Source organism: Acartia tonsa, chromosome 15 (assembly GCF_053477335.1).
Source record: "Acartia tonsa isolate MP-2025a chromosome 15, ASM5347733v1, whole genome shotgun sequence".
In the NCBI taxonomy this organism is placed as follows: Eukaryota; Metazoa; Arthropoda; class Copepoda; order Calanoida; family Acartiidae; genus Acartia; species Acartia tonsa.
The window spans coordinates 25,313,271-25,331,656 of NC_137274.1; the positions used below are offsets into that span (position 1 = coordinate 25,313,271).

At 30.0% G+C, this 18,386-nt stretch overlaps 1 protein-coding gene across 1 annotated transcript in view; it reads right to left on the reverse strand.

Annotated features, from left to right (window-relative positions):
- The window catches only part of LOC145307527 (uncharacterized), a 67,427-nt gene that overhangs the window by 35,850 nt on the left and 13,191 nt on the right, over window positions 1–18,386 (reverse strand). The window contains exons 15-22 of the mRNA XM_080149983.1: window positions 12,747–12,797; window positions 10,404–10,508; window positions 9,760–9,840; window positions 9,384–9,434; window positions 9,034–9,108; window positions 8,593–8,620; window positions 6,711–6,785; window positions 6,503–6,618 (exon numbers count right to left, since the gene is read on the reverse strand). Of these exons, the coding sequence (XP_080006109.1) occupies window positions 6,503–6,618; window positions 6,711–6,785; window positions 8,593–8,620; window positions 9,034–9,108; window positions 9,384–9,434; window positions 9,760–9,840; window positions 10,404–10,508; window positions 12,747–12,797 (582 nt within the window). The remainder of the gene's footprint in view (window positions 1–6,502; window positions 6,619–6,710; window positions 6,786–8,592; window positions 8,621–9,033; window positions 9,109–9,383; window positions 9,435–9,759; window positions 9,841–10,403; window positions 10,509–12,746; window positions 12,798–18,386) is intronic.

Sequence of the window (18,386 nt, forward strand, 5' to 3'; positions counted from 1 at the left end):
CATAGAAAAGCTCTGCTTTATTAAAAGTAAGGTTTCAAGTTCGACCCCTTGCTCAAATCAAAACCTCAACTTCTTTTATATTATAAGAGTCGGTCCGTACGTCTGTAACAGTTAGCTCTTTTCGTTATCAGAATGTCCGTATGTCCATTTCAAACATGTTGATTTTCAAGTTTTTCAACATCAAGTTTTTATGCATTATAATTATCTGAATGATCTGATTTTTGGAATACAAATTCCTAGAACAACAATGTATAATGTTATTCAGTTCTGACACTCTACAGGTGTTAATGTTTGTTTGTCCTACTATTTCAGAGCTTCCCTTTCATGGATGTTGTCATTCTGTTTTTATAACTTTTATAAATGCTCAAATTAAAATTAAAGTTTAGAAAGCGTAGCAACTCTATAATCGTTACCAGATTGTCCGTACAACTATTTTAAACATGTTGATTTTTTTAGTTTATTACATACAAAATGATATTTTATTTTTCTAAAAAAAATAGCTGTTTTAATGCATACAAAAATTATTGCATGAGAATTCTGAAGGGGTTGGAAAGACAAAAGTATAAGTACAGATTCTATATATAACATATCTCCGCCCATTTCCCTATCCAATTTAAATTTTAGCTAACAAAAAATAGCTATTTGTTCTGAATGGACGGAACGATCCTAATCATAGAAAGCTTCGCTTAAAAAAAAAGCTTATTATATAAGTTTTACAAGCAGAGAATCAATACAAAACAAACAGATTCTAATTTAAAAAAAGATTAATTTTGCAGATTTGTAATTGATTGCTTTCTACCTATTCCCTAGAAAGGTCCAGGTCATGCTCTAACTAAGGATCTCACTAACCGCTGAACCAATGAACAATAAAGCTTCTTAATTAAAAGTGAAAGTTAAATTTTGTTTCTTTTAACTTTTAAAACTACTCATATTTAAACATCAAGTTCCTATTGTAAAGATTTATGGGAAGGGGTGGTTATTATATCTACTGCTGTTAAAAACAAAGCTTTTCTATAATTGGGGTTGGTTTCACGTCCGTCCGTCTGTACATCTAGAACAGATAGATTAAGAAAGTGGTACAACTTTATAATATTAACTTATAATTCTGTTTATACTTATACATTTATATTCTGATTATTCAGTTCTGACAATCTACAAGTGTTACTGTTTGTTTGTACTACTGATTCGCTTTTATGGATGTTGTCATCCTTGTTGATAAACCTTCCGATTTCCTTTATTTGGCTAAAGTTAAACAGAGTTGCCTCCCCCCCCCCCATATTCAATTGAATATGATTTACTACTATTTTCTGCCAAAATAAAGGTAAAAGGTAAAACATGGACAATAATAGTTATTCCTTTCATTGTATTATAAACGGCTTTCCGCAGATATAGAATGTACAATTATAAGATTAAAACCAGTTTTTAGCCCCGAGGTGCCGAAGAAAATGAGCATTTATAGAAACAACAAGAATGACAACATCCATAAAAGCGAAGTGCTCAACTTGTAGGACAAACGGACATTAACACTTGTATAGTGTCAAAATTGAATAATCAGATTATAAATGTATAAGAGTCTATGCAAAATTGATTATAGAGTTGCTACGCTTTCTTAATCTTACCTAATTACTGCAGGAATCACCATGCAAAGTTTGAAATCGATAGGACAATTCTAACATGCCTAAATTAACGAAAAAAGCTATCCATTACGGACGGACGTACGGAGTGACGGACGGACGTATGGACGGACCGACCCTAATTATAGAAAAGCTTCGCTTTTAAAAATTAACCTTTATGTGAGACAATGTTAGATATACCTTTGTAAGAATGTGTTTCTAAGGACCAATTTTTAAAAGCGAAGCTTTTCTATAATCAAGGCCGCTCCGTCCTTTACTGATATCTCTGACAATATCCATTAAAGCGAAACATTAACATAAATGTATAAGTATAATCAAAATTATAAGTAAGTATTATATAGTTGCTATGCTTTCTAATTCTATAAATTCTATACTATAATAACATATTAATGATGGACAGACTGACGTCTATAACCAACACAAATTATAGAAAAGCTTCGTTTAGTAAAGAGGAGAGAGGAATTTATTTATTATTTCCTAATTTCCATATGTCTTGTGTTGTTATTCTTGGGGGGGTGGGGGGGGGGTCATAAATCAAGTTCATATATCGGTGAGTATATTGTCAAAGCTAAAGCCATATAGAATTTCATATCGGTCAACCCTTCTTAAATAGGGGAGGGGGGGGGGAGTATATTGTCCAAGCTAAAGCCATATAGAATTTCCATTGTGTTCACTTCACTATTTTTCATTTAAAACTTCTTAAATCTTAATGAATATTACGTAAATTTACGAAATCTTACTGGACAGACATACTTACAAAGCTACGTTCATATATATTTAAGATTTTAGATTTGTTTTGTTATTTGTTCCTTCAGTATTGTATTTTTTTTTTAAGCGAAGCTATTTCATAATTAAGTTTTTGTTATAGACATTTTTCCGTGCATTTTAAATTTGTTTCACTTTTCCCATGATTACTAAAATAAAAGAACAATTTCAGTTGTCTATAATACGATAGGATAAATATCTATTCCAATATGGCTTCTAAATTACATATAAGGCACAAATTTTGACGTTGAATGTGTGAGTGTGCTTCTGTTTTGATCTAGCTGACCTTTACAGGGTAGCTTCTTATAGTTTAATTTGTATATCTATCTTTCTTTTTTGCTTTTAAAAATTTATGTATTTATTAACGTTAAGCTTCAGACAAAAGCCAACAAAAAAAACTTTTGCTAGAAATATGCAAAGGTTCCGTGATCATAAGAACAGGCTATTTTATTTGAGAAATCCAATATTTTTTAAAAACTCAAATTGCCCAATAAAATTAAACGGTCTAGCTAAGTTTTGGAAAGGGATAATTAGTGATTTACAACGATATCCTGGCCGTATGAAAATGTATAGCTATTTCAATATTTATCATATACCCATTTAACCCCTTCATTTCACAAGTTTAACCCCCAGTATGAAAATTAGGTAATTTAGCAATATTTGGCACCAATTTTAATATTTTGAAGCCTTAAATTAGTTTTTGAAACTAACAATATGACTGATTTATTTTACCAAAAAATCTAATTTTCTGATCTGTAAAATCTTTCACAATCCAAAGTAAAATATAATCATTAAAATTCACCAAAAAAGTTATTTTGGGATCTTATCATATTTTTAGCTCTGCAGTATGTTTCTACTGGTGTCATAGTATATTTTTGATAAACCTTTAAAAGATAGGTTAAACATACTTTAAATGTGCAGGTGTTGCATTATTTTTGTTGAATTTTGTGCTTTAAAGTTAAATTAATTAAATAACAAATATATGAAAATATGCCCGCACAATATTGTAAGCAGCATAAAAGGGCCTTTAAATAAACTGGAATGATTTAATGATGCACAGGGAAAGCTTCACTGTAGAAAAAAAACTGTAAAATATTTTTTTTTGTGCATTAAATTGCACTGTAAGATAATTTTTCATTATTGATTAATGACTATTCCAGATTATTTATATGCCTTATTTTTTCAGATAAAATACGTTCCACCATTTTGCCAAAGTTCATAGATTTTTTAAAATATTTTACGGTGAACTGTTAGATAGAGAGAGAGAGAGAGAGAGAGAGATGGAGAGAGAGACAGATAGATAGAAAGAGAGGTAATAAAATGTCGTGCCGGTAAAAAACATTTTACTTTTCGAACTTTGACTAATTTTCTTTTTTGCTTTTTTTATCATTAAAATGATAATCATGTTGTGTTACTTTTAAATGACATTTTAAAAAATACACAATGCTTTATCTATTTTGAATACAATTCCCTATAAATGCACTGCAATTGTTCGTATTTAATGCATTTATTATTCAGTTTTCATAATAATGATAAGCGCGGTATCGTTCTGTTTAGAAAATTTGAAAATTGTTTTTCATCTAATTAAATATATTTCATTTTTGTAGGCAATATTTTTAAAGATTTATCTTCAATTGTTAGTTATCTACCTATATATATAACGTTATTTGCAAATTCACAGCCACTTTAACTTCCATAATCCCCTTAATTTGTACAAAAAATGTCTTTTCCATCAAGAAAAAAATTTCTCCTTTAAAAGCTGTTTGTATTAAGCCCAAAATAAACTGTATATGACAAAATCTCAAATACAGTCATATATATAACCTTTTTTAACTGTAAAACCAATATATTGCAAATAAAATAAGTTAAAGGAAAAAATAAAGAAAAAATTTAATAAATTTTCTAAAAGATTCAAAATCTCACTTTTCTCTCTTGATATCTTTTCTTCTGGTCATCATCATGTGGATTCAAGAAACAACAGAATCCCTTAATAATTAAATATTTTTAGAATAAAACAAGGATGACAACATCCCTAAAAACGAAGCTCTGAAATGGGAGGACAAACAAACTTTTAATACTTGTAGAGTGACAGAACTGAATAATCAGAATATAAATGTATATAATTAAAACAAATTGTAAGTAAATTTGTTGAAAAACTGTGTAAGTACAGTTTATTGGTTCAGCTGATTGTGAGTCATTAGGAACACAGAGTTACATTTATGCATTAAGACCCTCAAAAAAGTATCTTTTAGGGTTTAGAGCTCTTATTTACTAATGTATCATCAAAAGTTTCATATTTACTTGTTCTCTGTACATTTCCACACAAGCATATATAAAAATTTTAATTTTACTTTCATTAACAACAGAGATTTTTAGAGCTAAAGTTTTTAAAAATTTACTGAGAAAAATTTTTTTTTTTGTTTCTTATAGTTTTTGGATAGATATTATGTTGTTTATATCAAGTTATGATATATGCACATCTAAAATGTAAACATTTTTTACAACATGTAATGAATTTGATTGCCATGGGCCAAAACTAAAACTTGATCTGTTGATGGATTTTCATGGTTATTTTTTATGGATGCAAAATATATACCTATTGCAAGAAACAAGAAGTTTGGTGATTTTTTAAAAAATATAAAAAGCATTGAAAAATGTTGATATCTTTATTACATCTAGTTATGATATATGTACAGCTGAAGTGTAAACAACATTTACAACATGTAATAAATTTAGTAGATTATACAGGGTGCGGCACATAAATCCGGACTTTTTTTAAACGGCCATAGCATCAAAACTACTTGACCAATCAGGACGTTTGACCCCACTATAAAAAGCTTAGATAATGACCTTTTAGCACAAAAAAATCTTAGGACGAAGATGGACGTGTATTACGAGCTGGCCGCGCATATGTTCAACAAGGCAGATTCGAAATGCGCAGGTGGTTTAAACTTGATTCTCGACTAGGGCCCACTAAATCTGACCTCAGCCCATCTGTAGGTGAGATATGCATATGAAACTTGCTGGAGATACTGTTAGATACATAAGTAAGACACTAGAAAAGACTAAAGCTCGCTATCTAAAATGGCTTGGCCGTAGTACTCCAGCAAAGTGAAACGTGTCAGATTTTAAGATGTCAAAAACGTCAAAAATCGTGAAAAATTGTTCATTTTTATCGGTTTTTGATTTCAGGGACCCATATGGAACTTTAAAACTCATTTTAGACTATGAATTGCACTGACAACCCTAGCTGAATTGTCATTCCATTTCCAAAAAGGTAAAAAACGTCGTTATAGCTCAACTGTGGTCCAAATGAGAGCCTCCGTGTCTAAGGGTAGCTTGAAAGTTGTGTTAATTTGGACCCTGCAGTTACTCATGTTTCTAAGGAAATGTGGCCTCCCAGCATCCTGATCTTAATTCAATGGACTTTTGGGCCTAAAGCTACTTTGAAGCATGGACCAATATACGTGCCCATATCACAAAGATCTCCCTCATTGCCACTATCAAGGAGAACTTCGCCAGCTTTGACAAGTACATTTTGACCTGGGCATGCCGGCGGTTGAGGAGGCGGGTAGAGGCCGTGAATGAGACTGGCGGCCATTTTTTTGAATAATCTAATAGTCAAATACCTAATTTGCCTCTCAGTTTTTAAAATTCAATAAAATCTTTAAAATTGATGATTTTATGTTCATTTGTTTAAAAATTAGAAAAAGTCCGGATTTATGTGCCGGACCCTGTATATGTAAAACAATAATTGTTTCAAAAAATTTGAATTTTATTTCAATGAAATTTATACAAAACTTTAGAATTAACTTTCATACGTACAAAAGTTCAGCCAATTTTAAAAATACAAAATATTGGCAGCTAGCCAAAACAAGCACCATGTTTACAAAATGTTTTCAACTTAAAACCTTAATTTTTTATTACAATTTTGTATAAAGTTTCTGCAAGGAACAAAAATAAATGGATTTCTACCTTAATGTAAAGTGAACAAGGACTTAAGCTATTTTTGATGATACATTAGGAAATAAGGGCTGTAAACCCTAATATATACTTTTTTGAGGGTCTTGCTACATAAATACAATACATTTTTACATATTTACCTTGTACACCATCACTGGCTGATAAGCAAATGCCATCAGAAGCTTCTTGCCATTCCATGTTTTCTCCAACACAAGGTCCAGTATGAGTGATATGCTTGGTAGAAGTAGTATGATCACTAAAAATAGATACAAATCAAAAAATTGTCAAAAAAAGTTTTAACTTGGACAAATATACTTCATAAAAAAATATGCCAAATTTATCTAGTACCTGATGCAATAAATCCAATGGAATTCATCTGTTCTTGTCCAAACTTTGTATATCTGTATGTGTACTTGGCTACAGCTGTATGTCAAGTTAACAATCAAGATAATTAAGAAATCTTATTTTGTTGTGTCACTTTTGTTTAATCAACTTATTTGCTCCTGCATTACTCTATGGTTTTATTTATTGAGGGTTTTATCTATAAACATAATTTTATAATGTAAGTATAAATTGACTATAGTCAGTATCAAAATAAATGTTATATAAGATTCTGGATATTTTTAGGGTATCTAATATGACATTTACTTCCACATTGAATGGAAGCCTCTAGTTTCTAGAGGTGATCAAAAAAAATTTGGTGAAATTTGTAAAAGAACCAAGGAAATCTTCAGCCCCCCAAAAAAATAAGGGGGATTTTTTGGATTTTGGGGGGTTGGGGGTGTCTCATTCCCCAATAAAATAGCCTAAAACCACCACAGGATCAGTAGGTATATTCCCTGAAGAGAAGAATCTAATTGGTTCAGTTGTTACTGAGATCTTAAGGGACAGACAGACAGACAGACAGACAGACAGACAGACAGATAGACAGATGGATAGACAAACGGACAGATGGACAGACAGACGGACAGACAGACGGACAGACAGACGGACAGACAGACGGACAGACAGACGGACAGACAGACGGACAGACAGAAAGACGGACAGACAGACGGAAAGACAGACGGACAGACAGACGGACAGACAGACAGACAAACAGACGGACAGACAGACGGACAGACAGACGGACAGACAGACGGACAGACAGACGGACAGACAGACGGACAGACAGACGGACAGACAGACGGACAGACAGACGGACAGACAGACGGACAGACAGACGGACGGACAGACAGACAGACAGACAGACGGACAGACAGACGAACAGAAAGATGGACAAACAGACGGACAGACATACAGACAGACGAACAGACAGACGGACAGACAGCTGGACAGACAGACGGACAGACAGATGGACAGACATACAACAGACAGACAGATGGACGGACAGACATCATTCTATTTTGTATTATAGCTTGTATTATAGATATGAAAATTATTGTTGATTCAAGATTGATTTAGAACTGCAAATAATTGAGGTAGGTTTTAAAAAGGTCCTTGTCAAAAAAAATATATATAAAAACCCTGTAGGATATTGTAATTTTTGTACCATAACTAAAAATATAATTTGGTTTTAGTAAGCTTGCTTCTTTAAAAGGTGGCTGAGTTGTAAACAAGGGGTTTGATGTTCTTTTTTAAGTCTTATAAAATATAAATTAAAGAAAAGAAATAAGAAAATTGATTAATCAGAAAATTTTAAGAAAAATTGATTGTTTCCTGTTTGCTGAGTATACACTTCATATTCATTCTAAAACATACAAAATGAGAAAAAAAATCAAGAATTGAAAGTACCAAAAAAATAAAAACAAATTTACTTATTTTAAATCCTTACCCAGTTAAAATCTGAGTTTGACCAGTACTGGATGAGAACTTTTAAGTCATTGATGATATCCCAGGCTGGCAAACACACATCAAGCATCAAGAACAACAAATTAGCCATTGTCAAAACTTGTCTTGTCTTCATCAAACTAGAAATAAATTCCAAATTGGAGTAGGCCTCCATTCTTAATTTAAGTATTAAAAAGAAAAATTATATAAAAAAATTTGGATAGGCCATACCCAAGGGCCTAAATAATTATAAACCTTCCCTTCCCAAAATTTCAGTTGTAGAAAAAAATTTTTTTTGTGAAAAGCAAAATTGTGAAATGATACATATGACATAAAATTGATAATATAATACTCCAAGTAAATTAGACATTAGACATTATTTACCTAGTGCAATTTACCAAACATCCTTTTTCCATAACATTTTCCTGATCCTAAAATATAAATTAATTAGGCAGAGAATGATCTGTTAAAGACATTTTCTTTGGTTAAATCAACCTAACAAATGCATTTATATAGGGGAATATTCTCATTATATATTATTTCTGTTTTATTTTAAAGGAATAAAAGTTGATCTAACCTCATTGGTGTTCACTATCTCAGACTGACATGGAGATTTGTTTCTTTCCTTTATAATGAAAATTATTCAATGTTAATAGCCCTTTGATATTTTGCTGTTGAATAACTATGTTTTTTTTTATCAATGATTAAAGCTTGCCTAAAATCAAGTCAATGTTATATTCTAAAAAAGATTTGTTTTCCACTATAAGTTTTATATTATTTCAAGTGTATTACTGTCAATAAGCACATTATAATAGATCATGCATGAAAAGTATTTTAACAATACCTCAGTAAAAATAACTTGTTTAACTGCAGTATTGATAACAAAATCCATGTCTTCAGAATGAGAATTTTCATCAACCTTTAAAGTAATTTTATTGTTATTTATATATTCCTTTGGTTGCAATATATATAATTAATTATATAATAAAACAAAATTTAGCATAAATGAATATTTAAATCCCAAGGTAATAAATGATCAAGCAATAACTCATCATTTAATAACAGAAAATTTGGCATTATGCATTATTTATTTCAGACATAAAAATATTTGTATTTCAGTAACAGCATGACCTATATTTATAATTTATTCAAATTAAATTCATGTGTTTTAGTTTTCTTCCTAAAGATACTAACCTCTTCATTGATGTTTTCTATCTCAAACTCACAATTAGGATTGTTTTGTTCCTATATATCAAATTTATTTAATTTGTAATATCCCCTTGATATTTTAATTTTGAATAACTACTTTATATCAACAAAATATAAACTTCTGTGGCTAATTCTTCAATATTCTGATAATAGAAGAATAAGTAAGAAGAGGAAAGTTGTTGCATAAGGGATAAAATAACTAACATTTACAAGGATTTCATTAATAATTGTTATTATCCTGTTTTATGTCTGATCCCAGACATGTGTGCTAAACTAAGTAAATTATTTTTTTTTCTGTGATAATTATTCATTTCTAAAAGATACAATTGGCTTCAAAGCAAATAATGGATTTTAACATTACCTTAAAGAAAATAACTTGTTCAGCTGCAATATTGATAACAACATTACCAGCCATGTCTTCAGTAAGAGAATTTTCACAACTCTTAAAAGTTTTTTTTATTTTTAAAATTTATTTATATTTTTTGTTTATATCTTTGTAAAAGATTTTTCCTATTAAACAAAGAAGTTTATGAATTGATTCTATTTTACCATGCTTTTTTAGAATATAAGAGCTTTCAATTTTAAAAAAATTTCATAAATAAAAGATAAGCCCTCAAAAATATAGTTTTTGAGGTATTCCTTATTCAACTAAATATCTGGAATGGTCACTGTTTTAATTTTTAACATTGAAATATATTCTTAAAGAATAAAACTAACTTAAAAAGAGAATCATAAAGAATTATGAAAATATAGATATTGACATTGAAACATATTTACTGTAATTGATGTTTTGTCTTTAATATCAAAATTCTCCACTTTGTCAGACATGCTAACAGGATTTATTTTCTCCTTGACAATAAAAAATATTTTATTTATACAATACAAATTTCAACGTTCATTTAACAGTAAAACAACTTTGAATGTTACAATTGCAAATAAAATTTAAAGAGGCCTTTAAAACTCATTTTATAAATAAGAAAAATTGTAATCCTCAACTGAGTATACCTCACATAATTCTTCTACGATTAACAACTCATTAACATTATTCAATGCAACCTCCTCATTCTGAGGAGCAGACTTCTCAGACTTGCAATCAGGATTTTGTATCTCCTTTAAACATATAACAATTGATTCTATGAGATCTTAAACTGTTTTTAACCTATGTTTGAAAGGTATATCAAAAATGTACTCTAACACCTGTAAAATCATACTGCAGAGCTAAAAATGCAAATAGGTCCCCAAAAACTTTTTCGGGGGGATTTTAAAGTTGTTTTTTACTATATATTAAAAATGTTTTTGCAGATAATTAGGGTTATTTTTTTAAAATATAAAACAATTAATATGTTAACTTTAAAGTAAAACTGTCTTTGGAGCAACACTTCATAGTGTTTTTAAATATCAAAACTAAAATTGTAAACGTTTTAACCCTTTGATGATGGTAATGAATTTGAAAAAATCTTTTTGAAAACTATTATTCAAATTAGTTATTGAATATTTATTTCTTTCTTTTAGATAGAGATGATGGGGAAGAAAAATTGGTTTATTGAGAAAGAGAAATGAAAGTTAAATGATGAAACTTAGAAAAATCTAAAAAAAGATATGGCATTAATATAAAAGTAAGTGAGAGAGATATAAACTAGAGATATTGAATTAAAACAAGGATGACAACATCTATAAGTAGTAGGGTAGGTCGATTTTGCATATTTTTATATGAGACCAAAAAAGGATATGCACATGATTTTTATAATAATTTACTACACCACTGAATTATTTAAAGTTTATCTTAAACCGTTGGCTACCATACATACAATTGCATATAAATAAAAGTAAATAAAATTATTAAATCAGAACTATGGCTTCATGGTGCTTCCTGAAAGGGCCTTGGTGAGTAGAATCAGGAACTTTTGTACATTTCAAAATATTTTGTTCCTAGCCTAGAAAAACCTAAAAATCAACATTTAATTTTTTTAGAATTGTCCAGCCTTTAGAGGTTTTTTAGTCATTTCTAAGGCTAGAAGCGAGATTCTTTATAAACGTTTGGTTGGACAATTTTAATTGCAGAAAGGCTTTGCTTCAAAGTAGCAAGTTATAGAGATGCTACACTATTTAGAACAAAACACAAGTGGTTTGAATATCTAATGTCTTTATTTATCAAAAGTAAGCACAATAATAGGGAATTAACACAATTTATGGTTGACCTCACTTAGGGGTGGGGCTAAAGTCCCCCTTAGCCCATCCATTCACACTAAACACTGCGGGTTCCTTTTCGTGTATAGCCTAAATCTAAATCTAGCCTAAATCTTGCCTGGCCAATATATTTGACCATTTTCCCTAAACTGATATATAAATTTAATTTTTATTACCTAAAAAACTAAATAAGAACATTTATATTATTAAGTATGGTTTAAAAGTAAAGCTTTTCTATAATTAGGGTCGGTCTGTCCGTAATGGTTAGCAACTTTCTTTAATTTAGGCATGCTAGAATTATCCTATCAATTTCGAACTTTGCATGGTAATTCCTACAACAATAAGGTACAATTTTTTTGCAGTTCTATAATCCATACCAGAAAGTCCATATATCCATTTAAAATATGATGATTTTTTAATATTTTGTTGACATTTTTTTGTATTATATGATTATCCTTTTTATCTTATTTTTGGAACAATGATTCTTAGGACAACATGGTAAAGTGAGGAACTCTAAAATAAAATCTTAAAAATTAAAGTACAATTTATGTACAATTTTTTGAGATTTAAGACACTCAACATGAGTTATTTTTTGTTTGTCCTTCATTCTAATTTTAGAGTTTTGCTTTTATGGAGGTTGTCATCCTTGTTTTGATATAAAGTAAAAACAAAGAATAAGATATAAAAATTCAAATAACTATAACCTAATAACCATAAAAGATATTAAGATAGAAAAGGATTTTCCTTTTATGATAAGAAAAATAAAAGTAAGTTGTTTTTTAATATCTTAGTTTATTCTAGTTTTATTTAGTGGCTACAGCCCTAGAAGCCTCTAGGGACACTTTAGGTGGTAGTGAATTATACATTTGAATTTGAATTTGACCTCCCTAGTTTTAGTGCCAAAATGAAAAAGTACAATCACTCCTCATTTATTTATTTTTTTATTTATAGCTTCCACCAATAAATACTAAACCTTCTCCCAATTTATGAGAAGCTACCATGCAAAGGAGAAATTTATCAGTTTAGAGGTTAGCGAGATCCTTTGGCATTTACACAAACACAAACATCCTGTTATTATAATTGTAAACATAAAGTTAGTATAACTCAAATAAACACAATTTATTTTATATTATATATTAAAGACAAAATTTGTAAACTTACCTCTTCAGTAATGTTTTCTATCTCAGTCTCACAAGGAGGATTCTTTAATTCCTTTATATAAAATATTATTTTTTAATTTTAATAAGCAATTGATTTTTTATTGTTGAGTGACTACTTTAACCTTTGTTCAAACCCTTTAAATTCAGACCCCTTTTTGCACCTTAATTGGTCAGGGGGGGGGGGGACGTCTCAGCTCCCATAATAGCTAGATAAAGGGCTAAAAATTTGTGAATATTAATTATAGAAAAATTTGTTTTAATCATAAATATTTTTAATGATGAAGGGGGTTAAGGGGGTGATGGGGGAGATGGGAATGAAAAGTAAATGACTATTTTTAGGATATACTTTTCTTAATGTCTTACCCAAGTTTTGGGCAGTGTAAACATAAATATTCATCTGGGCATTAAAATTTGAATAAATTCATAAAACCGAATTCAACCATTATCCTAATCTGTTTTGCCCTGGTATTTTACCATCACCTCCCCAATTCTCCTTTGATTTTAAGTGATCATCTAGAGAATCCAGAGCATCATCCAAGTGTAATGGGAAATTAGGTTAAGTAACATCCATCAGACAACCAACCCTTTGATTGCATGACTTTTGTCTGAGAAGTCCTAACTGTGCATGGTAATGAGTTGTGCCTATTTATGGGCCAAGGCATTCCCCCTACTCTTACTTTTTATGTCCCGCACCAGACATAGCAGCAGTAGTAACCATTTTAACGACTTTAGTTTTGACACGGTGTCACCTCCCTGGCAACAAGCGGATGCAGATGTGATTGAGCCATGATCCCGGGTATGCTCTGGTAACCATGAATAACGTTTTTTCTACTTTGCTTAAAATATACTAAACTAAGGTACCCTGTGTTCCTTTAAACTTATAAGTGTGAATCACAAACGAAGATAAGTGTCCCTAATGGTATTTTCTTATGTCAGGCTTATGTAAGCTTTTAGTTAAGTATCCCTTTGGAGTTTCTTAGTTATTGATAAGTATTCCTAAATGTAGTAATGTTAAGTAAGACTTAGGGAAGCTTTAAGGTACCTTATGAAGTTAACTAGGCGTTCCTATTTTGTTCTTAGTTACATTAAGTTATGTCAAGAATAAGCAAGTTTGATACACGAGTACTATGTCTTAAAACAGCCAATTGTTTTTCTAACTAAAATTTTTTAGAAATATTTCTATCCATTTTAAGTTTTTGAGCACGGTTCCTTGTAAATTCTGCAACATACAACCTATCTATGTTATACATAATAGCAATTAACCATCTAAGGCCTCTTAAAAGATATTTTTGATTTTTCTAATTATAAAGAATGGTTACTTAAAAATATTTTTTTATAGGGTGATTTTTTTAATAGAATATATGGTAAATTAACCTCCCCCATTATATATAAAAACACAAATCATATTCAAATATTGGAAATGGGCAGGTGTCCTAAAGATTTGCAGATTATTTTTTTTCGTTAAAATGAATGAACAACAAAATAGATGTAGATAGCCTGATATCTAGTTGCCGAAAGTGTACGCAGTTTCCTGGGTGTTTCCTCATCCTAGCTCAATATTTACTACTAGCTAAAAAAGCTTCAAACTTCAAAAAAAAAAAATCAAAATTTAAAAAATTCAAATTTATAATGTATATTGTATAAATCGTTTACACATTCAAATTTTGATTTTTTTAAGGGAAGTTTGAAGATTTGTAGCTAGTAGTAAATATTGAGCGAGGATGAGGAAACACCCAGGAAACTGCGTACACTTTCGGCAACTAGATATCAGGCTATCTAGATGTAACCATTTCATTCTACATTTAAAGAGTCATTATTCAAAATTTATTACAATGAGTACACTTTTAGTTATTTATAATGTTTCTTTTTTTCTATTTATGTAGACGAAAAAAACTTTACTCTAATTAAGACTTATCTTTCATATTTTTTTATTTTAATTCTTAATTATTTAATTAGGGTTACATAAAATTACTTAGGTATACTTAACATATTAAAGGTATCTTATCTAGTTAAGTCAGGTAGAAAGCAAGTACAAATTCTCATTCAATCCAGGGAGGGAGGGGTCATTGGGCTTTCTAAAATATTACATTAGTCCCCAAATTTGTATTATAACGTTTTCTTATTCAATAGCTTAATAACTTTTGGGACTTTTTTCGAAATTTAATTGGTATGTTCATTAATCTTAATATCCAGCCGTTTCAGCCACTAATTGTACAGGACAAGGACGTCCAATCTTTTTTATATGGGAGGGGGGGGGGGAGATCAAAATTAAACAATTTTGCCTAGGCATCCCAAAATTCAATTTGGGCGGGGTATCAATTTATCTACTATTGTCTTATCCCTTTAGATCCCTGATTTAATCTACATTTAACTGATTGATAGCCTGATATCTAGTTGCCGAAAGTGTACGCAGTTTCCTGAGTGTTTCCTCATCCTAGCTCAATATTTACTACTAGCTACAAATCTCCAAACTTCCCTTAAAAAAATCAAAATTTGAATGTATAAACGATTTATACATTATACATTTGAATTTTTTAAATTTTGATTTTTTTTTGAAGTTTCAAGCATTTTTAGCTAGTAGTAAATATTGAGCTAGGATGAGGAAACACTCAGGAAACTGCGTACACTTTCGGCAACTAGATATCAGGCTATCAACTGATTGATATATTCATTTGTGTTCCTTCATATTCGCTAAAATTCTTATACTAAAGTAACATGATGTTTGTTTGTCTGTGTGTCTGTACCAAAGGATCTCGCTAAACGCTGAACCGATCAGGTACTCCTTAACAGGGTAGATTCTCATGGTTTCTGGGGAGGTTTATAACTATTTTGGGGGAGGGTACAACCACCCTCCCAAGAGAAATGACAAAAAAATCGAAATATTTAAAATATATGGGAGACTTCAACGTAACATAAAGAGAATTATCGTAAAAAAAAGAAGTAATGTAGAGACTTTAACAAATAAAAACATCTAAAGTGCCACTAAAGGCCTATAGGGGCGTAGCCGCTATTTTAGAAATAAAGTAAAAGTTAAGGTAAATACAATGGTCATAAAAAAAGAGATATAATTAAGGATGTTTAAAATATCTTGCTAGCTTCTGGAATGAATAGGTTTCTTTTCATGGAAGCTTCTTATATGCCATTAGTTATATTTTTAAAAAAAGGAAACTTATTCTTGCTTTAAAAAACTTTTAAAGATACTAAAAACTGTTTTCATGCGCAGTTCTTAGTCCAGTCCTACACACACAGACATACACCCTATCTTTTGGCTACCCCTCTAAAGATATTAGATTTATTTGAATTGCTTCAAAACATTTTAATTTTTAAAAGCGAGGCTTTTCTATAATTAGGGTTGGTCCGTCCAAGAAAGATAGCTTTTATTCGTTAATTTATGCATGTTAGAATTGTCCTATTGATTTCAAACTTTGCAGATGATTCCTGTAGTAGTTAGGTACGATTTAGAAAGCATAGCAACTCTATAATCATGAACAGAATGTCCATACGTCCATTTTAAACATGTTGATTTTTCTACTTTTTAAACAACAATTTTTTATGTGATCTAATTATCCCTTTGATCTGCTTTTTGGTATATTGATTACATTATTCTATATCAAGCAGTTTTTCAACAAATTTACTTACAATTTTGCTTCGACTCTCATACATTTATATTCTGATTATTCAATTCTGACACTATACAAGTGTTAATGTTCGTGATTTTTAAAAATTAATTTCGTTATTGGTATAAGCTGGTAATAAATAGCCCATTGGTTCCTTTTTCTCTATTAAAATAAAACATGTGATGTTTTATTAGCAATTTTCTTAACACAGTAAAAAATGTTTTCAGTGTTCTCTTTTCCCTAAATCAACACTTCATAAGACAGGCAAAGCATTGCCGTAAAAAAATATAATCAAAAATAAGTCATTTAAAGCTGTCATTCAAGTTTTGAAGAAACAAAGGAACACCAATAAAGAAATTATCAAGTAAGAATTATTAAAAGGTATAATCTAGATACATACTCCAAAATTCAGCCAATAGGAATACAGGGGAGGATCAATCTACCATATATTGGTTAAAAAGTAAACAAAATTTGGTTAGAAAGAGCAATTATCCTTTCATATCATTCGCAAAATGAATCATCTATAAATAGTCTTTCATAGGATAAGCCTTTGCTTTCGTTAATCATATGGTTAAAAAAATTCTTCCCTCGCATGATGTAAAGCATATGACATAACATATATAAGAAGTCATATTTAAATAGTTAACTTTCTTGGGATAAAGTTACCTCTTTGGGTGGATAAAGGTTGCTTTCAAATTTATGTAAGCTTTTTTAGTACAACTTTAAGGTAGGCTTACATTAAAGTTAGCGATGCCTAAGGGTTCAAAAGAAAGCAGGTAGAGGTGGAAACGGCTTTGACATCCAATGAATAGATATATAAGATCTAGATGGTCTATCTGGAACCAAATTCTGTCATACATATAGAGGTGTAAGACGAACCTTTTTGTTTATTTATAACTGTATAAGTTTCATTTTTATAATTTCAGCAACAAAATGTTTAGATGATATAAAATTCTGAAATGCTTTTGATTAATTAGACGTATTTGTTTAAATTCAATAATTTGGTCAACAAAATTTTTAGATGATATATTTTTTTCTTGATTCTTTAGCTTTAACCCATTCGTGACAATTCGTGCAATAATGCACGATTTAAAAAAACCTAAAAAACACATGAAATTTGAAGGTTTAGGTCTTTTTCGGCTTAATGAATATTATAGAGTCAGGATATGGGCAAAACATTCTATTATATAAGTTTGGTATTGGTCAACCATAAATTAGTACAAAACCATTTGTTATGGCTTCACCATCAAATTCGAAAAAAATATTTTTAAGAAGGTAAAAAATACTCATTTGATTTAAATATTTTTAAAAAGGTATACTTATCATCTAGTATTTTTTATATATTTTACAACAAAAAAAGAATTTTAGACATAGGTGTTTTTTTAATGCGCTTTTTTTCACATTTAATTGTCGTACAATAATGAACGATTCGGAACGTGCACTATTGAACGATCTATAAATTCGTGTAATATAGATCAATTGGGATCGTACACTATAGAACGATAATTTTTAAATACATTTAATGTTCCAAAAAATCAACTTTTAGCAATGTTTCATAGATGAAAATCTTCCCAGGACCTATGAGAAGCTTCACTGTAAAGGATAACCGAACAGATTCAGCAGTTAGCGAGATCCTTTGGTATACACAGACAGACAGACTATAGATATTCTGTTAATTTTCGTATTGACATTATCTATCTATCTATGTTTAAAAACACTTGCTATACCTTAACAACAACTATATGTCTCTATGTCATTTTCTTTCTCTAAAGTTTTCTCTGCTATCGGCTGGGCCATTGTTATCTAATGGAGGGAGAAGTAAAATAGCCTAAAACTAACCAAAGACTTACATATATATGACATATGGTATAGCCTTAAACAATCCCGTGAAGCTTCCTAAAATGGAGAACTCAATCGGTTCAGTGGTTGGCAAGATATTGACAGACAAACATAAAAAAACTAAAAGCTTTCTATAATAGGATGGATAGATCAAAATCTATAGAAGTAAATTTTTTCTTTAAATA